At 48.7% G+C, this 20,581-nt stretch overlaps 9 protein-coding genes across 9 annotated transcripts; 3 read left to right on the top strand and 6 right to left on the bottom strand.

The window, feature by feature from the left end:
- Window positions 1-854: 854 nt before the first annotated feature.
- On the bottom strand, window positions 855-1,704 carry L228DRAFT_117263 (hypothetical protein). Its single transcript, XM_018328959.1, has one exon. The coding sequence runs from the start codon at window positions 1,379-1,381 to the stop codon at window positions 953-955; it is 429 nt and encodes a 142-aa protein (XP_018189043.1). The 5' UTR covers window positions 1,382-1,704; the 3' UTR covers window positions 855-952.
- A 1,568-nt stretch (window positions 1,705-3,272) lies between these two features.
- L228DRAFT_267487 (hypothetical protein) lies at window positions 3,273-3,615 on the bottom strand (the record flags this gene model as incomplete). The annotated part of the gene is made up of 2 exons (XM_018334993.1): window positions 3,273-3,353; window positions 3,406-3,615. 2 exons carry the CDS (start codon window positions 3,613-3,615, stop codon window positions 3,273-3,275), a joined length of 291 nt encoding a protein of 96 aa, XP_018189042.1.
- A 684-nt stretch (window positions 3,616-4,299) lies between these two features.
- Window positions 4,300-5,146, bottom strand: L228DRAFT_117257 (hypothetical protein). Its single transcript, XM_018328958.1, has one exon. It carries the CDS (start codon window positions 5,007-5,009, stop codon window positions 4,425-4,427), a length of 585 nt encoding a protein of 194 aa, XP_018189041.1. The 5' UTR covers window positions 5,010-5,146; the 3' UTR covers window positions 4,300-4,424.
- An 11-nt stretch (window positions 5,147-5,157) lies between these two features.
- L228DRAFT_246256 (cut9 interacting protein-like protein Scn1) lies at window positions 5,158-6,452 on the bottom strand. The gene has a single exon (XM_018332370.1). It carries the CDS (start codon window positions 6,428-6,430, stop codon window positions 5,186-5,188), a length of 1,245 nt encoding a protein of 414 aa, XP_018189040.1. The 5' UTR covers window positions 6,431-6,452; the 3' UTR covers window positions 5,158-5,185.
- A 440-nt stretch (window positions 6,453-6,892) lies between these two features.
- L228DRAFT_260305 (hypothetical protein) lies at window positions 6,893-8,103 on the top strand (the record flags this gene model as incomplete). The annotated part of the gene is made up of 2 exons (XM_018334251.1): window positions 6,893-7,915; window positions 7,948-8,103. The coding sequence occupies 2 exons, from the start codon at window positions 6,893-6,895 to the stop codon at window positions 8,101-8,103; spliced, it is 1,179 nt and encodes a 392-aa protein (XP_018189039.1).
- A 17-nt stretch (window positions 8,104-8,120) lies between these two features.
- On the bottom strand, window positions 8,121-10,621 carry L228DRAFT_260304 (alpha/beta-hydrolase). Its single transcript, XM_018334250.1, has 2 exons — window positions 10,085-10,621; window positions 8,121-10,019 (listed from the first exon to the last, which is right to left on the bottom strand). The coding sequence occupies exons 1-2, from the start codon at window positions 10,229-10,231 to the stop codon at window positions 8,481-8,483; spliced, it is 1,686 nt and encodes a 561-aa protein (XP_018189038.1). The 5' UTR covers window positions 10,232-10,621; the 3' UTR covers window positions 8,121-8,480.
- A 217-nt stretch (window positions 10,622-10,838) lies between these two features.
- On the top strand, window positions 10,839-12,760 carry L228DRAFT_246254 (hypothetical protein). The gene has a single exon (XM_018332369.1). It carries the CDS (start codon window positions 11,303-11,305, stop codon window positions 12,623-12,625), a length of 1,323 nt encoding a protein of 440 aa, XP_018189037.1. The 5' UTR covers window positions 10,839-11,302; the 3' UTR covers window positions 12,626-12,760.
- An 863-nt stretch (window positions 12,761-13,623) lies between these two features.
- On the top strand, window positions 13,624-14,646 carry L228DRAFT_267482 (phosphatases II; the record flags this gene model as incomplete). The annotated part of the gene is made up of 1 exon (XM_018334992.1): window positions 13,624-14,646. One exon carries the CDS (start codon window positions 13,624-13,626, stop codon window positions 14,644-14,646), a length of 1,023 nt encoding a protein of 340 aa, XP_018189036.1.
- Window positions 14,647-18,523: 3,877 nt separating this feature from the next.
- L228DRAFT_117233 (hypothetical protein) lies at window positions 18,524-19,253 on the bottom strand. The gene has a single exon (XM_018328957.1). The coding sequence runs from the start codon at window positions 19,207-19,209 to the stop codon at window positions 18,649-18,651; it is 561 nt and encodes a 186-aa protein (XP_018189035.1). The 5' UTR covers window positions 19,210-19,253; the 3' UTR covers window positions 18,524-18,648.
- Between the last annotated feature and the right edge of the window lie 1,328 nt (window positions 19,254-20,581).

Raw genomic sequence — 20,581 nt, 5'->3', positions numbered from 1 at the left:
AACTACATTAGAATATATAGAGTTGATCTATGAATTATACATCTTTACTTCTTCCAGTATACAGTATACTTAAAATAAGTGAATATCAACGTAAAAAAGAGCATTACAAACGTTCCAAGAAATCTCAGTATACTCATTCTATTCCCGCCGTTATACATGTACTATCCTGAATGCTCATTTTTGAAACTCCACCTATCCGTCCTCCTATCCGAAACTGTGCTCCATCTTCGTTTTCTACTTATCTGAGAATTACCACGGTCCACGCGACAATGTTTCTTGACATAATTCCCCTGTCTTCTTCCGATATGGAGTAGAGTACAAACCAGTCATCCAGTCATGTCCAGTCGCGTCCAAAGTCAGACCGTCAGACCGTCAGACCATCAGACGTCACGCACTTGCGAACTGTCTTGGCTCTTGAGAACTTTCTCTTTCCCCCCTCCCCCATAGGCTATACCTGTTCACAACCGCATCTTTAAGATTGGCTGCTGAAGTATTGACCTGCATACGCGTCTGGTGGGTCACTGCGTAAATTCATCTGGACTCCGTAGGCTTGAGTCCTCCGAATCTTTGATATGATTTGTTTTGAGTTTGCGTTGTATCTCCACCACCACCACCACCACCACCACCACGGGTCCACGCGACATCCGTTGTTGCAGCAACTTCATTTTGAGAGATGAGTATCGTCGTATCGACTTCATCTGGTTTCAAAAAGGTATTTACAGACCCAAGTTCCCAACATTTCCTTATAGATCTCATTACATTTCAATCACCAAGCACAACACCACCTGTCTTCAAAGATTTTTCATTCACCAATGCAATTGACTCGCTGTAAACCACCTTTCACTGCAAAATCGGATATGAGGTAAGACTATAAGGCAAAAAATTCTCTCCAATCCTCATGTCGCCTGCTCGATGAATCCAATAATATCACTTGTGGTCCTCGTCTTGCTCCTTACCTGCAACATATACTTCTTGTATGCTTGACCAAGATCCGCCTTGGATTGGCATATTGCTCGTTCTTTTCGTTGGCTGGAGATTGCGCGCTTGAGCGCAGTTCTGGGTCTCCATAATACAATAGGCTGTAGCTTTTGATACTTTGATACCGCCTGCCACACGGGATTGGGAGGGCGATATGGATAGAGAAGTTCGAATAGATTTTTCCAAGTGAGCCAGTCAACGGAGTCTGGAATTCGGCTCTTTTGCTCTCATGACTAGTCTTGCGGAGTCTTTCTGGCCATCTCGTGAGATTCCCTTTTGTGCTGTGCAATAAATTGAGGTCGGACGTGCTGTTAGTACTATACCACCCCAGAAAAGACCAAACAGGATGGGAGCAGGAGAGGAAGTCAAAGAAAAAGAAACTAAAGAAAAACCAATGTATCATTAGATAAGAAAGTTCGTATGATGGATAGGAGTATTGTGTTTTTCCCAAATGAAGAATTGGTAGGTTCTTCGCCAGTGTTTCCACTTTGAATCTGCGCTATTCAAGATTTTTGGCAAAATGTTGGTGCCTTGACGAGACATTCCTCTTGTCAGGAGGGGTTCCAGATCCGCACTTCTGTGTTGGCAAGAGTTGCATGATCTTGTCGAGGACTGAGAAGACAAATTTCCCTCTTTCGACTGTAATTTTCTCATCGTTCCATTCTACGTCTTTTGCATATTTCTTTTTTTCTGGTTTGTATGTGATCCCTCGCTGGAGATCATGAGCTCGTCAGATCACTCTTGTCTTTCATTTGCTGCCATCTCCTGGAGCTCTTGGAAGTAACCGACTTCTTGCGAATTCATCTTTCAGGTCTTTGGTTTTTTGATCATTTAAATTTCTTCAAATTCCTCGGATTTTGCATCCATTGGCTTTTTGTGTTGAATAAAGAGAAATCTTCCGCTTGAGAGCCTTTCAGTCGATTCTGACGGCTTGTGAGTATTCATTCAGTCTCTCAAGTCTGTCGTCTGTCTCAATCGAAACCAATTTCTTCAGGGATCAGGATATCTGGACAGGCGGAGACGCTGATGCATCTTATTTGACAGCCAAAATGGAAAGTGAAATCTATCAAAGTCTCGCGCAATGCAGTGCTTTCCTTCTTCACTTTAGTATCCACAGGATAATCATGGTCCCAATGGCCACCTCCGCACGTGTGACGAGGTCGAAAGCTATATCCAGCCTCCTCAGGGTCCTTCCAAGAGACGTTCGAACTCATCATCACATACTTTCCTGTCTTATTGTTGATAGACCAGGGGGCTGGACACGAGGTACTATCAACACTATCGGCCTGAGGTACTGATTGCTGGATTTCGTATTTAGAGCGATTTAGGGTTGTTCACTCCATCAACTCATTGTCGGTTTATGACGGACCTCATGCCTGTGCCTCAGAAGTCTAGATGCTCCGCTTTCAATGCTGTCTGAAGCTTGTCTAGACGATCAGAAGAATTGGTAAGTGGATTCTCGTCGTCTTCAAGCACCGATTCCATGACGATTGTATTTCTGGTTCTCGAAAGAACCCGTCGTGGATTCTTTCCATTAGATAGTTCTCATTAGTTTAATTAGCAATCCGCGGCGAGAAATAAAAGAGGTCTGAATCCCATGGCCAGAGGCCGTAGCAGCAAGCTATTTCTCTTCGTTGTGTTACTAAAGCAGCCAGATCGATGCGATACTAGACACTGAATCCTCAATAGCTGACCTTCCTAGAGGACAACATCTTGAAATCGATCTTGCGGAGTTGTTCGCCAACCTTCTCAATAGCATAAATACCCGTTCTCCATCCGGGTATTTGATGTGATAGCATCGCTGAGCTAAGCTCCCACAAGACAATGTTAGTTGGTTCGGATTTTAGGGACGTCTTAATGTCCGTGACTGCACGAGGCTTTAAGAATATAAAGTCAGGACAGTTGCGGCAGACCCCAAAACACGCCCCACACAAGGAAGGGAGCGGATTGTCCTCGAGACTATACACATGTTAGCTGTGTACACACAATTTAGGAGCGTATGACTCACCTGAACCCAAAAAAAAAAAACGCCTGGATACAGCTGGGCCGGCCACACTTAATTTGTTTTGGCCGTGCGGACTAGCATCATCATCTGGAAGAATTTACCACAGTCCTTTCAGACGCCAACAAATTTCCGAATAGCCGTGCGTTCGATCTCGGTGTAGCCTCGATTGGAAATTTCATTGACTGGAAACTAAAGATTGGAACTTTCTTGACAAATGGATCCACGACGGATCTTTCGGGTCCCATAATGACTATGCCAAAGAGCATGTTGGCCAGTAAGTTGGAGAGGTCTATAAGGGAACGAGCCGCACCACAGGGCCAAGGCGAGCCAGCAGCTCACGATGACCAGGCCGAGGGACATAGCGGTTGAGCTACACGTCAGGTCAGCAGAGCCAGTAGCAGCGTACGAGGCAGAAAACTCACCTCAGCGTTGGCTATGTCCAACACCAAGCCATTGGACCCCGGAAGATACGAAATCAGGGCATCCGGCCGCCCAACCACCGTGACATGCCTGTGATGGTACGACGGAGGGATGACCATCACCATGGTGGCAGCACTGAGAGCGGAAGTACCATCAGGGCCAGCAGTGGACGGAGCAGCAGGGGCAGCGGGAGAAGTTGGGGTCATATCCATCTCAACGAAAGGGCCAGAGAGTGCCAGGGGAGCAGGAGACGTGGTTTGGGTGGCCACAAGAGGTGACCACTCCAGCTTCGGGCGTACCGGAGCAGAGGAATCGCGGGCCGTGCGAAAAGGGTCCACTTTGCTCTGTCCCAAAGGAGCTCAGAATCCAGTCGTTTTAACTTGGCGTCTAGTTGAGCGAGAAAGAAGCATAAGGCTTCTTGCTGATGCCGATTCGGACTCTGTAAATTTTAGAATGGGGAAAAAATCTAAGACACCCTCCAAGGATGAGCGATGATGAAAATCAGCTTTTCGCAGAATTCTGCGCACCGAAGCCATAATAGATGACTTTTGGAATGTTCTAACTTCTTTCTTATAGAGAGAAGACTCGGAGCCGGATGTCATACGTGACACCTAAGCCACTGGAGAACCCTAGCCGGCAAGATGAGCCGAGCTGGCCCCACCCCCGAGATTGAGCCAAAAGGCAAAGCAGCATCTTCCTCGAAAAAGCATCAATTTCCAGAAGACGTTGTATGGCACAACTGAACCAAAAAAAACCCTCTCCAAACGACATGGAACGTCAAAAATAACGAGGACTAAACGGCAACTACAAAATAGTGCCCGATACCACTAGAGGTTTTGTGTTCGCATCAACCGGTTGGATTCGTGCTTTGACCTGAGCATTGTGTCTGCCCTCTGGAAATATTGTTGTAATACTGGAGACAATACCATATCAGTATCCTCTTGTCACGGAAATAAATCTCTCCTGGCTTTTCGAGTCCGTAACACTCCGACGGTAAGTGACGGAGTTTTAATGGCATGTTTCAATGAAGTTTTAATTTTATTGAATATTCGAGCCCAGGCTCTTTCTGGTTTAGCATCTTGTATCTTTGGCGGCGCTTGATATTAGGTTGGGCTGGATTTGGTAAAAGAATTTTGATAAGCCGACTGAAGAGTATCGTCATTTGCGATACTTCCAGTATTGGTCTGGAATGATTGCCATCAAGACTAGTAATATTGAGATATGTTGAGGTATTTCCATCAGCTGGACCTGCAGCGCGTTCGATAATAAATATTCTATGGAGCGGAGACCGTGGAGCAGATTGAGATGACCCGAGAGAATGGTCCAACTTCAGAGGAGCGACTACATATCCCCAAAATAAACAATGAATGGCTTGGATATTAACTGCGTAGGTGACTCTAGCAGACAAATGAATATTCTGGTGCATGAAGCTGATGCATGAAGCTGATGCATGAAGCTGATGCATGAAGCTGATCCATGAATGGTCGAAGGTTAATGAGCAAAGTGGATATAGGAAGAAGGTGAAGTAAACAAAGGGTCTGGCGCACAGGTCGTTTCCTGATCCGTGCAGTAAGCTTGGGCCCCTTGGGCTCTCGAGATCGAACATGGAAGGAACAGATCCGGTGTTCGAATCCCTGACCCAAACAGTTTCTCTCTGCGCACAGTTTTGTATATCACGGAAATCCTGACAATGAATACATCTTTCTGAAAGATCCAGAATTGTATATACAGATATCTATACAAATATATATAATGTCCTTGGGATCATACCCTGATCATAAATTACGCTGCATCGCCAAATGCAAAGCGCATCCAATTCTCCTTTAAGCACTTGACCCCGTCCTCCAATTCCCAACCTTTAATATCACATATCAACCGCGTCATCTCTTCTAGGTATCCATCCATTCTATCACCCGCTTCATGCAGGTCACTTTCCACCAGTAACCGGTCATCAGGCACCGCGCGAATAACATCCTGCGCTTTCTTTGCTGCGGAAGTAGACATGTTGATAACGGAGGAGAATGAGAAGAAGATTTCTGTCGGGATAGATGGGTGATAGTATTGCTTTAATGCCTCAGGAGGACCAGAATATGAATGTAGACAGACACGAGGCGGATATGGCTTTGGCGTTTTCGATTCCCCGCCATGTTTTCCGTTCTTGCCATTCTCGCTATCAGATGTATAAGCGGCTTCGCCGCCGATGTCCTTTCCTTGTCTTTTCCGCTGCGACTTGCTAATTACTTCCTTTTCGTGCCCTTTCCACGTTTCTTGCAAGACCTCGAATAACACTCCATGTGCCTGAACACCGTGAATTGATACGGCGCGCTGCATTTCGCCCGCGAGATGTAGCTGCGCTTTGAGTATTTTCCGCTGATGCTCGACGCTGACGCGGTATGGAGACAACCGGCGCCCTTCCCGTCCGCCAGGGGTTAATGATGAATCACGTTCTTCCGATTGACTGGGAAGCCAGGCCTCGGGTATACGAAAGGATTTGTCAATGCCGACTTCACCAACAAGTGCGAGAGGGTATTCTCGAAGAAGATCTCGCGTTTGGTCGAGGAATTGAGAGAGCGGGAGAGGGTCGGGAAGTGAGTGCAGAAAGTCGTGGTCTTCGGAACGGGGAGAAAGGACATTTTGGTAATGTGCCGTTTTGGCTTCGATAGACAAGGTTTTGTTGTTGTCTGAAGCGGACAGGTTGGGATCAGAGTCGTCGTAGAGCTGGTGAGAGAACCACGGGTGCCATCCGAAGCTGGGAACGATGCAATGTTGCTGTTGAGCACCGCTGCTTATTCGGTCTGAAGCTCTTGCATGTGCTTCCTTTATGCTGACAAAGCCATACGTGTCTGCGGCTTCAGCGACCAAATGCTGGTCCTGCCCTCGGGTGGCCATGACAGTTAGGCCGGCGGCTTTCATGCGCGGCATGGATTCGAGATTAGCCACGGTGTCTGTCGGGTGACAGTGGGCATCGTAGACACCGATATGCCATGGAAATGATGTTTTATCGCCATTGCTGCTGTTTTCTGTCATAGTGACAAGTTCCTTGTGCGTCTAATAATTTTATTGTTGATTCCATAGCTTGGGGTTCAGTTATATTTCACATGTGACGTCAAAGGGTCCCTGACACATTCCACCGGGTAATAACACGGTATCCGACCACATGGTCTCCAACCTATTGAACTTTCTCCGCATCTCCGCATTATTGTTAACCGACAAGGGAGTCATATCAGCATGTTGATATGATATTATCTCCATCTTATTTAATCCGGGGTAATTGACCTAGCAGTCCCGCACCAACATACCGTTACACCTGTCCGCCTCATTCCGTTCATACCCCTCAGTTATAACACTTCTCCGCATCTCTTCTCCAATGCATTCATGATCCTCTATGTGTACACTGGACCTTGAGTCCTGTGCTGTCTCAAACACCAATATATTCGATTAATCTATCCCCCCGAGATTTATCACGAGAGGACCTCTCTCCCCCACACAATGGCGGTGCTTAACCCCTTGTATGCTGTTTTCCCAGGACTGCTCTTTATCCTGGCACTCCCACTCATGGGCTTCGCCGTGGTGACCAGCGTTCTCGCATTTTCTACGCTTTCTATTCGAGCAATTATCGTCTACATTGAAATGGGCATGGCGTTTATACACAATTTTCTATTCTCAAGCAATCACAAATCAACACCATATCATCCTATAACCCGTGCTCATCCACATTCTCCGTTGACTGCAGTTCGACTGAGCAGCGGAGGAACGGGAGGTCACGGACCCGCATTTGCTCACCACGCTCAAGTCGTTCCTGTCCTGCAGCATCAGCATCAACATCAGCATCCGCACCAACACCAACAAGCATATGCACAGCCCCATGCTGCGGGACAAGCTCGTCAACCTCGCAGGAAGAAACGCAGAAGCAGCACTTCCGTGTCCGATCAAGGACCTTCAATGACGATCCCGCTCGGCGCGACAACACCCGGCGCGGTAGGAGGAGGAGGAGGACCAGGAGGAGGCACCAACGCTCTCAACCTTGACCGAGACTTTGAAGGCATGGGCGGCTGGCGATACCCAGACGCGCCCGAAGACGACAGGACATGGTCGTCTTTCAATTCCCGACTCGAGCTTCCTGCGCTGGCGCTTGGCGAGCGGACACGCACGAAGCGGAACCATAATCGATCGTTGACGTCCGGCAGTTTGCCAACGCCGTATTTGCGCAGAAGCGGAAGTAGAAGTGGCCAAGGGTCTTTTGTCTTTGGCTCGACGGCCTCCGGCGCCATGTCTCCTGGGAATAACATGCCGTTGCGCACACCTCCTATTGTAGCGACGTCATCATCGACCCTGGCTACGCCGCGACGCAGTCATAGTCCTGAAGAGTATTTTAGTTTGCAGCACCATCATCATCACCAACATCATCCGGATTCAAGCAGTGCGGGCATATCTCGCTCTTTTCCTTACGGGTTTACGTATCCCCCCACGGGCGCAGACTCGGGCGGTAAAGCCCGGAGTGAGGGCGGTGGGGTAAGCATCTATCAGCCTTCTGGTCATCATAGGAAGAATTCACTGTCGTCTTCGTCAACGTCTTCTGGCTCTGCAGGCGGAGGAGACGCCCATGGAGGGAAAGGATCGAAGTTGTATTTAAAGGTATCTGGGGCTGGCTCATGATATGTGGAACTGACGGCGGATTTCATTACGCACCAATGGCTTGATGATTTGCGCACCCTCTGTAATGAACACCGGTGATGAATTTCTATAGTAATGTTGCTAATTATCAACACTCAAGAAACACGACATATGAAAGTGACGATATATAAACAGATTTAATAATAATGGAAATGTTCAAGTATGTTTGAAAGAAAAACGGTGGAAAAATAAAAAGAAGTCTGCAGTCTAAAGCAAGACCTGAAAAGGAAAAAGAGCGAATTAAATATGATGCTACCCAGAGCCAATAAAATTTATTAAAGATGTGAATTGAAGAAATAATGGGCTGGTAGAAGGAAAGGAAATGGAAACAAGCAAAGGTATCTATATCATAATGCCAGAACATGCTCTCCGCCCTCTATCAACCAAAAAATAAACGCGAATATCATCGCTGTGCTTCACGCTTCGAGACATCCTTCATTTCCTCCAACATGACTTGATTAAAATGCTCCCATCCATCAAGATACACATGGTGGCCTGCGCGACGAATGACGACGACTTTGGCGGAGCCATTATCTTTGCGGCGGGTTTCGGCATCGGCATCGCGGAGAAGGCGGGCTTTTTCATCGTTAATCTTTTGCTCGGCGGCATAGCCGCCAGCAATGTCCATCCAGTCATTCTCGCCATACATCATGACAACGGGAATGCCGTTTTCGCGAACTCGATTTTGAGCGTCTGATCCGTTGGGGTATGCAGTGGTGGATTGAGCAGGCGGAGATGGTGACGACGTTGGCGAACATGAGGACGGAGATTCAGAGGAAGAATCAGTGTCAATCCATTGTCTCCCGACGCCCTGAATACGCCTGATCAGGGGACTGCGAGCGAAAGCTCCTGGTGCAAGAATATATGCGAGGGCGTACTCGCCGCTTCCCTGTTGGCGGAAGAGCGAGTACGAGTAGTCGTGGAGGGCTTGGGATTCGTTCGAAGGCAGGTGGGAGAAGCGACGGCTGGTCCAGCCGGAAACGAAACGCGGGCCGAGCGGACCGGCCCAGCGCACAATGCTGAAGGGCGAAATGTTGGAATCCCAGAGGTACACCAGCCATTTGGGCAGTGGACGCCGTGGGGCAGATGGAGTGGTCTTGGAGCCAGAATTTGCGTCTCGGCCAGAAGACGATCGAGCGTTGAGAAAATTGTTATGGTCGCCTGCCGCTGTACCTGCGCCGACCTTTGCGGAGTCAGGAATCTCGGGGTTTGAGCCATGGATGATGTCGCTTTCAGACTGGGTAAATTCATTGTTCATCGTCGAAGCGTTCGGCTCGGGCATATCTGCTTTTACGGCATAAGGATCCTCGGGAATGCCGACGGGCGATGCGAGAATCAACTTATTGACGTGTCCAGGATACTTTAACGCATAGGCAACGGCCATGTAACCACCCATGCTGTGACCGAGCAGCGTGAATCGGTCAATCTTCTTTTGAATGCGCCATTCTTCGAGTGCGTCAATGAACCAGTTCTCTGCCTCGGTAATTTTGCCCTGGCTGTCTTTGCTGTGCACCTTGAACGGTGGCCGACTACTCCGCCCCATTCCGAGCATGTCCAGGGCGTAGACTTTCCATCCCTGGACGCGGCTAAGGGCTTCAAAGTTTTTGTAGAAGAATCCAAGACCCGCGCCGTATCCATGGAGCATGACGAGGTTTTGCTCAACGTCCTCCCCAATGCGCTCTACTGAAAACTCGTTCAAAGCGCGATTCTTGCCGCTCAAAGTGACAAGATTCGAGGCCCATCTTCGTGGGCCATATGGGTCGGTGTTAGATGCAGTTGTTACAGGCTCGGCGTTCTGGGACTGGTCATCGTCAACCACCATTGGTGGTCTGTCGGGAGAAGCCGGTTGGGATCCAGTTTTGGTATGGGTTGGAGGCGCCTGGAGATGGGGAATAAACGAGAGCACTCTATGCTCTGCGACAGCTGCGGGAATATTTGCCCACTGTGAGAAATCGTTTGTTAATTGCCATGTAAATTTGTAGCATCATTGCTTTCAAAGAAACGTACCCATTGGCTGAAGCCAGCCTTGTAGCCCAAGGGGAAGTATGTCCTAGACTGCTGCTGAGCTCTCTGTGATGCCAGAGGGCTCTGCTGCGTCCTGGAACCCAAATCCTCATCGCCCGAAGAGAGCGATGCAGCGTCGGCGGAAGACATTATGACGTGTTCACCAGAAGGAAGGCGAACAATTACGTATTGAGAATCCCAGTTTCTTGATCTGCGAAGCCTTGCTGCTGACGAAGTAGATGATGAGAGGAGTCTTGGAGATGCCGCAGAGCGAAGGAAGAGGAGAGGAGGAGAGGAGGAGGAGGAGGAAGAGGAACGAGGGGCAGCTGCAAAGCTCTGAGGAAGAGACCGCCAGAGCAGCTGCGGAGAGATAAACCGGATGGTTGGAAGAGATTAGGCAGAGTGACAGACGCACGGATGTCTGCCACTCGTATGGATCAATTCAAAACAAAGCGAGATCTGAGACAATTTATGAAATGGTGGCTTTGAGGGAAAAGTGAAAAGGAGAGTCGGGAATATAAGATAATAGTAGTAATTTGTATGTAGCGGTCATGACAAGGCCGGTGGCGGCTGCCTGGTGACAGGGACGAATGAATGATGACGACGATTAGACGGAAAGGATAAACTATAACTGAATACAGTTAAGACTCTGTCACTATTTGGTGCATGTTCCTGTACAAAAGATTGCGGATATAAAACTCACCGCAATCATCTTTCTCCGACATCCGACCGGAGCTAAGACGAGCCGACGGAGTAACAGAGAGACAACGACGAAACGAGGGAACAGCAACAACACAGAGGGGAAGAGACAGAGAGACAGAGAGACAACAGCAGCAGGATCATCATCATCATCATCGTTGTGGTTGTTATTGTTGAGCTTCGCTATTATTCCCCCCTCCCATTAATTCCACCCCTCATATCGTGACCTTCACCCGCCCCTCCTCAAACCCACCGCATTCCTTTCTTACTCTTTGTCACGCGTCACTGAGTTACTTTCTTGTCGTCACCCTCCCATAAGTAATTTAAGCTTTGTTATAAACCCTTTTTACGTTACAAGTACCTCTGTTTTCCCTTTCGGTCCAAATCATCCAAGTCACTGGGAGGGAGAGTCTGATCCTGAAGAATTTCGCATCAGTCATTTGGGTTCCTGCATTTGGCTTGGCCGAGATGAGATTTGCTCCCGTCACCTGCTGCTAGCTGATCAGTGCGTCGACATCTGCCATGACCGAGTCCAGACTGGATGAGCTTGTCAAAGGTGCCCCTGCGCCCAACGTTTCAGTCCCGAAACCTGCCCCGTCCATTGGCAAGTCACCCGACGCCGACGTTGAAGCTGGGGCAGCAACTTCTCCATTCGTCTCTTCGACCGATCCGGTGATATCCACCCTACCTTCGTCGCCACCGCAGATATACTTGAATCTATTAATTCTCGAAGCGTCGCTGCGATCGCAATACCTGACCCTCCGTGCTCGAAGGCGCCAGTATACCTTCTTCCTGCTCCTGCTCACGCTTTGGATCTCATACTTTGGCTACGCGCTCTTTCTGCGACCACGTGAAGATGGCAGTGGTGTGGGTGGCTCCGTATACTGGGTGGTCGAGATGGGCGAGAAGCTTGCTCTCATGGGCGGTGTCGTGACGGGCATTCTGATCTGGGGCACTGGACAGTGGGAGCGTGGTATTCGTTGGCCGCGGCGCTGGGTGGCAATTACGAACCGCGGACTGCGCACCATGAATACCAAAATCGTTGTCGTAAAGGGGCCATGGTGGAAAGAGATGATTTCACATCTTTCTTTTTTGTTTCCATTTGCTCCATTTTCGGCATCAAACGGTTCATCATATCATTTCGTACCGGGCGCACCCCGCGATAAACGCCGCGACATTGATGAGGAAGACGAAGAGGAACAAAACGGGGTGGAGGAAGACCTCGCGTCAGGCGGCGACTATATAAAGCTTTTACTACTTCCAAAGCCGTTTTCGCCGGCGTTTCGGGAAAATTGGGACACATACCGCAGCGAATACTGGGAGAAAGAGAACGAGCGACGAGCAGGTTTAGGACGCAAATTGCGGCAGAGGCAGAGACATCTCGCGAAGGAGCAGGGCGGATGGCTTTGGTGGACAGGTTGGAGGGGCTGGAAGAAGAGAGCCAACGGGTCTGGCGGTCGTGGTGGAACTGCTGATAAGCCTCATCGACGACAGCATTATCATCATCATCACCACCATCATTCCCAGCACCATCAGCCGCTTGAAAAGGAACTCCCACGATATCGAACTCGGGGGCTGAGCACCACATCTGGTACAGGTCGCTCTGGGTCCAACTCTCGAGGCTCGTCGCGTAGCTCCACGAACACGCCTGAAATGGATGATAGACCTCTCTCAGAGCAGCCACGGAGAGGCAGCAGCCATGCAAGCGGGGCAGGTGAGAGGCGCAAAAAGTTGAAAGCCACGGGAGGTGGGTCAGGTACTATACGGAGTCTATCCAAGATAACCCCTACGGGCTCTCGTCCAACTACTCCTCCTATTGCAGATCCACCACGAACAAGCAGCTGAACCCTACGTATGCCTAGACTATTATTCATGATACTGTGGACTAGCCCTTTGCAAATTTTATTCGCGAAAGTACAAATATGAATGACTTTTTTTAGACAAATATATAAATTAAATTAAACTCTCCTCCCAAGGGCACAGATATGGATTGATTGCCCGATGTGATTGTCTTGAGCTTCAGCAGTAAATGATCCAATATAGACGCCCAAAGAGGAACTTCTACGGCAGCCGACAGACACCACCCAGGCAGTAGACTCTGATGACATTCGCAGTCAAGTTCCTTCTCAATCGACACCTGGAAAACTGCCATTTACCATTTGATGTGCCAGTCTTTCCTTTCTCTTTCGGACGTTGAGCAACTAGGAAAGAAGGGATTATTCCGTCGTATTGATGTTCTGTGAAGACGTGGTCGCTGTTTCCCGACCTACACTTTCATTTCTTCCAATGACATAAGCCTTTCTCCTACAGTATCACGTTCGTTGGAATCTTACAATTTCTCTCAAAGGGTGGCCTCTTTGAATATTTTAATCACTCTTTGACCTTTCTCTGCTTTTTTTTTTTCCTTTGGTCGCTAGAAAAGCGTTCAACTGTGGTTGCTGGCGTTGTTGTCATTTTGGGTGTGAACACCCCACCATCATATTCACCCTTCTGTTATTGTTCGCGTGGCCTACACGTCGTCCTAATTGTCGTGACTACAATCGTAGTCTTCTGCTTTCTCTCTTCTCTGTTCATATCAGGCTGGCCAGCTGTTCTCTTTCATCTGCCTTATTTGTCGTTCAGAACAACCCATTTTAAATCCTTTTCTCATTCTCCTTCCACACATCCATCGCTCAACTCGAGCTCAGACAGCTGATTCCATCCTGGCACACCCTAACGATTAACGGGGCCTATTTTTAAACCTGCACTCTGGCATTACTACGAGTTCTTTACAGATTCTCTGATCATCTCACTCTCATGCTCACAACCTGAGACATTCTCCTTGCCTTCCATAATAGCTCACCATGGAAGACATCCAAGCCACAACCCCTCAACAATCAGCACCTGCGACTCCAACCGCACATGCACCTGTCCATGAATGGACGAACAGGATGCCATCGCCGCCTCACCTTGTGGTACCTCCCTTTCCACTAGAACAAGACGCGGAATGGAACCTTATTCCCTCACGCTATTCGGAATTCCAAGCCGGGGACTATGCTCGAGTATCCATCGAGGACCTACAAATCTTCTACAGCGCCCTCGACTGGCGCTACGAGCTACGACGCAAAGCCCAAGCCGTTCTTCCATTTCTTTACCTCGGGCCTTTCAACGCCGCCCGCGACCGCGACTGGCTTCGCACTGTTGGCGTCACCATGCTCCTTCATATTCGCGAGACGTCATCCTCGCATACCAGATTCTTCGACTGCTCTGCCGTTGCGCGCGACTTGGGCATCACATCGCTCACTCTAGATGTCACGGGTCATTCGGGTCTCATGGCATGTTTCCCTACCGCAATCCACGCTATCAACCGCCACATGTCTGCCTCGCAACGGCCTGTGCTCGATGTTTCCGCCTTTTCAGCATTTGGCGATGCCGAAGCTACCGGCAAGGTCCTTGTGTTTTGCGAGTCCGGAAACGAAAAGTCTGCTGCCGTTGTCGCCGCGTATCTCATGGCCGTTTACGACTTGTCTATTGTACAGGCTCTGCAGCTTATCCAGATTCAGCGCTTCTCTGTCTCCATCGACGAGCCTATGAAACAAATGCTCCTATCATTTTCATCCATTCTCGAAGCCAAACGGGACGTGCTCCGTACAAAGATTGAAGAAAAATCGTCGGCGTCCTTTGGTGGTGCAGCAATCACGACTCCTGATACACGACCGCAGTTGCCTCCGCTGTCGACACTTCCCAATGGAATCGGTCCAGCGAACAAAGTCAATAAACGAACCGTAGACGACTTTTACGACGGTGAGGACGTGTCCATGGACAGTGTAGCGTCCCATGATGACGTTACTGGACAAAGACCCGGTTTTGCGCCCTTTCGGGGATGATGCCAGCCTCATTTTTCGAGCATACATACTTTGTATACACTCGGATTTTCACAACTCCCTATTGCGTACGACTACAGTTTAAAACACAACCCAATGGATTCAATAACAAGCAATGTTAGAGAGGTCAACCCCTGCGGAGGTCAGACCATGCCTTGCGCTATTATTGAGTCCCTGAGTTAGTTGTTGTTCTTGTACCTTCGTACGAATTGTATGAATAGATTAACCACGACAATTACGTCGACGCGATAATGTCTTTACGTCTCGTCTGCTAGTAAATAAAAGTATTTTCATTTTCCATGTTCTCACCCTCTCTATTTCCCTTTCCTCTTCTCCTCGTATCCTTGGTCCATATAAATAATGTCGTAAGCGTAGACGAATCGTGTAAAATACTGACGAGGGAAGAAGTATTGTCATCCAAAAAAAACCGTTTGGAGGGGGGCGGGGGTGGGGGGGTTGCGAAGCGTAGGGGGCGAGGGTAAATAGCGGAGGGACAAAAAAAACATGCAACAGCGGGGATTCGCTGGTCGTCACCGACCCAACTACTAGTCCGCCGATCTGAGGCTTATGTATGGCAGAGCGGACGGGATGCCCAGTTCTCCTCAGTCTATGGTCGCATGTACTTGATTAGTGTCACAATATGGTATATAAGATACCTTAGGTATCTTATGTTACAGCTTTGAGTTTGTTGGTTTCGGCGGCTTGGTGTTGTTGTGGTTCGCGGTTTCAGGGGCGGCACTACGCACCATGCACCATGCACCGTGCACTACGGACTACGGACTAAACTTCTATTGTTCGCGACAGCTAACGCATGCGGTGAGGGTAGTAGTGTAGTTATGATGAATTGATAGGATTGATAGAATTGGTATATTTGATAAGTCATATTAGGGGGAAGAGTAAATGAGATTTACTGGGAGAAATGGGAGAAAGTATGAAGGATCGGCCGACGATATTGATATATTTAATACGGAGGCATAATGCTACTGAGGGAGTAAAATGAAAAGGGAATGTTCTGTACATACTTCATATCGTAGGTAAATATTGATGATAGTCGCGGTATCAGGAATAATATGGCTCGAGTAAGGACTCTGATGGGTATCAATAGACTTGAGGAAAATATATATGCGCGCTGTGTGTATTACAGCTTAATTCATTCCCTTCAGGATACCAAGTGTTTGTCACAGGAGCGTATGAATAACATGATTGAACAGAAAAACACGTCAATCACCCATCGCCACTCACCCTATGCGGGCAAAATCATATAGTGAAGTGTCCCCACGTTACGCCAGTCGCCCCTGACGATGTAAGCAAAAAGAAAAAAAAAACGTAGATGTGAACGTAAATGTGAATGAGGTCTTTGTTACTTGTGTCAGCAGCGTGATCTCCTCTTCAACACACAAAACCTGCAAATCTTGACACAAAGGAACCAACGCAACGCAAAACTTGGCTTCAGCGTCTTTTCGAATCAAGCTATCCTGTTCGACTCCAGCTTTATCTCCCTCGGCCGCCTGGCTAGGTAAGGAATGTAGTCTGCTAAGGGTATTTGCTATCTCTGACAAAGGATTAGTCAATTCATCCTGCGCTGCTCTTGCTGGGTTGTTGTTGACACAGCGAGGATTCAGCGCTGCGCGTCGCGTCAACATCGTGCTGCATCAAGGAAGTGGTCCAAACGTTTCGATATCTGCGACGTGGATTGCTTTTGATGGTCCACTATAACGCGCTGGAAGCTTTACCATTTCGTTGATCTGGTTGTTGACGGCTTGCTTCCAACTGAAGGCGCGTGAGCGGTTCAGGTAGTTGAGGTTGATCGTCGATGAGGAATTGTGGTCGTCTGTCCACGATATTTTGAGAGCGTTGGCATAGAAAATTCTCTGGTTACTTATCCTTCTCGCCTGGATTGAGTTTGACGCTTGGCTGAACGACGCGCCGGCGAGTCGCAAGGCCTTTAAGCTTGGAGCTTTGTTCTGCGTTTACTATTAACGAGTAGAGCAGGCCTGGGTCGTTGAAGATTGGCTCTCTGGCTTTGCTTCTGCCTTGCTCTTAGCTCAGCTTCCTCATATGACAGCTTCGCTCTTCGCTCTGTGCATAAGTTTTGTGCCGCCCGCCTGGACTTGGTCATTGTTTTGCCTTCTTGGCATCTAAGAGTCAATTTTAAATTCAGAAGCTAGCCAGCGAAGGATAGTGAGGAAGAAGCAGTTAATACTGAGAGGATTGATAACGCAAAGCAATAAGGCAAAGACAAAACAGAATAGAAACAAGAATGGAGCTGCGGAAAACAAGAAGACTCCCAGCAAGGTATCGGGATGATATTGAGCCTCCAACGCCGACGCGAACTCCAACGCCACGTGCCCAAGGTGCTGTGAATAAACGTGGACGTGGAGGGGGCCGTCAATCTGGTGGACAGGAGGAACTAAGCCAAACTCTGGGGCATGATCAAGCTGCGGCTCAAAACAAAGATGATTCACTCCTAATGTTCTCTCCTGGAGCATCATCTACCTCAGCATCTTTCACGACCTCATTCAGCGCTGAGGACGAAACAGAAGGAATGACGGGTTCTAGTAATACAAGCCTTAAAGACAAGATGCAGAAATCAGATCCAGAAGCGGCTGGAGAGCAGAATCTCGGATTGTTTAGCCATGGCGATGGTCAAGGCCAAGTTCAAGTTGTAGGAGCAGTAAATGCCCTTGAAAATAAAAACGATAGACAACTGCGGGAACAAGGACGAGCAAGCAAGCAAAACGTAGACGACGAAGATACAGCTGGGGAGAGTGCTGCGCTGGCGGGAAATGGATCCGCGGGCAGCGTTTCTGCGGCCCACACTGCTGGATCTGCAGTAAACACATCAACCACGATTTTCAGTACCAGACACGGGCAATCCGGGCAACCTGAATCTACATCCAGCCATAACTTTGTCCAAAATAACTTGAGCTCGACGCACCGTGCAAATCCTTCTGCCTCTTCTTTAAACACTGTTCTTGATAATCTGTCGACTACGACTCGGCGTCTCACAAAAGGTGCCCCGGGTTCAGCTCAATTCTCAGAAGAAGCATTGGAGCCCGATTCTCTTTCGACGTCTTCTCTCAGAGCGAGGAAGGATCTTAATCATTGTAGTACGAACGACTCGAGCTTTTCTGGGCGTAGCGAAAGCTTTATTAGAAACGAAGCCGAGGCTGAGCTCCGCACCATTCGCGCCCATAGGTTGAGCTTGTCCACGTCAAGTTCGGCATCAGATACAATTACCGTGGATAAGGGAGCGCCATTGAGATTTAGAGCAGAGGTAAGGCCCTTTTTCTTGATCATCTGAATGCTGCATCTACGGATGAGCAGTCCTTTTCTATTCCGTCCCGAGCGGTGATATCAGAATGAGATCTCTCAAGGCCACCTCCAAGAAGATCAATTCCCCTTGACCAATGGATTAAATAGAAGGACTAACAGATGCAAAATAGTATGCCCGAGACTCGAGAGAGAATCTATATCTGCCCTACCAAGGATATCGGACTCAACGAGAGTTTGTGAACGAGCCGAGCTACTACTATCGTCGCCGTAAACGTGGGCCTCGCAATATCCTAAAAGAAATCAAGTACGACCAAACCAATCCTGACCCAGAGAGCGAGAGTGACGGGGAAGTCATGACTCGAGATGACTATATCATCAAAAAGCTCTGGCGGGACAAAGATCGCGAGGAAGAAGCCGCACTCAGTATTGATTGGAAAGCGAGTAACTGTGCGAAAAACCCGACTTATGTCAAGAATTTGAAAATTATGGAGGACTTGGGAGCAAAAGAGGAGGATATTGATTGGAAGTTCCTCCAAGAGTGTGAGACTTCGAGCGAAGAAGAAGAAAGCGAGGACGACGAAGAAGAAGAAGTCGATGAGGATGAGCTGGCTGCAGGCACAAAATCCAGGAATGATACCCAGGTATGTAAAATGTAGATTTCTCCCTCGCAAGATGCATTACAATTTCCTTCGTCGAAAAGCTGAACAGCTACTAACTGCTCTGACGTTCTCATGCCATCGGCATAAATGAGCCTCGAAGGCTTCGCCTTGAGCTCAAGTATTGAGTAACTGACGTCTTTGCCAGGCTGATCTTGGTGTTCAAGCCCGCGAGCCTCCGCCTGCATGGGAGGACTTGACGTCGGAACATCAACTGCGGATTATCGATGAATTTCGGGGAAACAGTCCTGTCGACGTTGCCTATGATATGTTGGGACTGACAAACGCTCAGCGCATGGATGTAGAAGAGATCCGTGCCGCTCGAATCCAGCAGGAAGTGAACGAGAATGAAAGAATCCGAAAGCTTCAGGAAGAACAGCTCAAGCTTCTCATGAGCTCTGCGAACGTGGAAAACCGCCGCCCTTCGTCGTCTGATTGGGATGCCTTGCTTAATACATATTTGTATAACGACCTTGATGCACCAAACCCGGACGTTACAACGCCAGGAGACATTGAACGAGCTCGCATTTTCATGCAGAACTTGGGATACGATGCAAAGTTCGTGGATGAATGGGTAGATGATTTCGCCTCGCAGAAACAGCCGGTGCCTGAGCCTGCAGCTGAGCCCGTTCATTATACTAAACCAGCAACCGCCAAACCCAAAAAGCACAAGCGGACGGCATACCAAGAAGGACCGTTTGCTGGCCCGCGCTCAAGTCTATTGAAGCAAGTGCTAAGTAAAGAAAGCAAACGGAACCAGAAAGATCCTTTTGTGAAAAATGCAAACAGTTCTGGAACAGACGTTGGTGGTACAAGCCCCAAAAAAGGTCGACCGAAGAAGACAGTCACTTTCAAGGACAGTACGAACCATGACGGATCCTCGGATGCAGGATTTGATGATGCAGAATACCGCCTTCCTCCCCTCCCAAAAGAAGGTGAAGATATTCAGGCTTCTCGTGCAATGCACCCACAGCCTACCAAAAGACAACGCTCCCCTGAACACGCAAGACCAGTGAAGCGAAGTCTAGGGTTCGGCCACCCAGCTACCATTTCTCGCCCTCGCTTGTCTGTCATGGGCAATTGGCCGGTTTCGTCGATTGTGCATGGAGACCATCAAGCAGAGCACCTGACGCAGTCTACCGAGTCGACTCTGCGGAGTATGCGATGCATCCAGAGCCCTCTCTTGCAAGATTCGCCAAACATTCCTGAGTTAGACCCCGCTTTCCAGCAACCGGCGATCCCGTTCAAGCTTTATCTTCCAGCCAATAATAGATTTGCCAGGGGAGAACCTAAGAGCCAATTTGAACTTGAAGGAGGAGGTTTGAATCCAATCATGTCCCAGTCTCCATTTGGAAGCATGCCACAGATGCAAGAACAAAATGAATTGGCCATGTTTGCCGAAGATCAGGGCAGTGAGTTCGTTTCCGCATTTGCAGGCGCTCCAGACATGAACGCAGCAGCGCGAGATGAAAAGATGTTGGAAGCTGGACTTGGACTAGTGGCGGAAATGAAGGTTCCATTGATCATGAATAGTACCTCCGGGCGCAGATCTCCCAGCTCGGGAGAAGCGGCCGATATGGCACCACCAGTTTCTACTACGGACTCCAGAACAGGCACAATGGCAACCTCGACGGCTTCTTCATCCATTGATCAAAGGGTTGCTGCCAGTGGGTTGAGTCAGAAGAAGCAAAGTGATGGGCTAGTTGTCGCCATTCCAACTCGCAACCCAGCACGGTCGAACGTGCCATCAGACAGATTCAAGCTTACGCCTAGAGCTCGGGAGCGTGAACGAAGAGGTTGAAGATCAAAAGGGGACGAGACGTCCCTCTGCAAAAGAGACGGGGCTAGAAAGGAACCAAAATGACAGTTTATGTGATTAATAAGCTGAGCCGAAGTTGAGTATGCAGAGAACCTTCAATCCAAAATGGACGAACGCAAATCAAAGTCAAGTCGGCGTTCTTAAATCTGAACACATGAAGATATTGAATGGGAAGCGCGAAAGGTAT

This window comes from Xylona heveae (genome assembly GCF_001619985.1).
Source record: "Xylona heveae TC161 unplaced genomic scaffold L228scaffold_4, whole genome shotgun sequence".
Classification (NCBI taxonomy): Eukaryota; Fungi; Ascomycota; class Xylonomycetes; order Xylonales; family Xylonaceae; genus Xylona; species Xylona heveae.
Note: the sequence above shows the minus strand (reverse complement) of the source record. Positions and strands in the feature narration are given on the sequence as shown.

Excerpts from the sequence above, each read along its gene's own strand:
- L228DRAFT_117263 (XM_018328959.1), bottom strand. The coding sequence starts at position 1,381 with ATGATACATTGGTTTTTCTTTAGTTTCTTTTTCTTTGACTTCCTCTCC.
- L228DRAFT_117233 (XM_018328957.1), bottom strand. The coding sequence starts at position 19,209 with ATGAACGGGCTCAGCTGCAGGCTCAGGCACCGGCTGTTTCTGCGAGGC.
- L228DRAFT_246254 (XM_018332369.1), top strand. The coding sequence starts at position 11,303 with ATGACCGAGTCCAGACTGGATGAGCTTGTCAAAGGTGCCCCTGCGCCC.
- L228DRAFT_117257 (XM_018328958.1), bottom strand. The coding sequence starts at position 5,009 with ATGTTCGATCTCGAGAGCCCAAGGGGCCCAAGCTTACTGCACGGATCA.
- L228DRAFT_246256 (XM_018332370.1), bottom strand. The coding sequence starts at position 6,430 with ATGACAGAAAACAGCAGCAATGGCGATAAAACATCATTTCCATGGCAT.
- L228DRAFT_260304 (XM_018334250.1), bottom strand. The coding sequence starts at position 10,231 with ATGTCTTCCGCCGACGCTGCATCGCTCTCTTCGGGCGATGAGGATTTG. Across the intron at positions 10,020-10,084 it reads AGGCTGGCTTCAGCCAATGG|TGGGCAAATATTCCCGCAGC; the intron begins GTACGTTTCTTT and ends GATTTCTCACAG.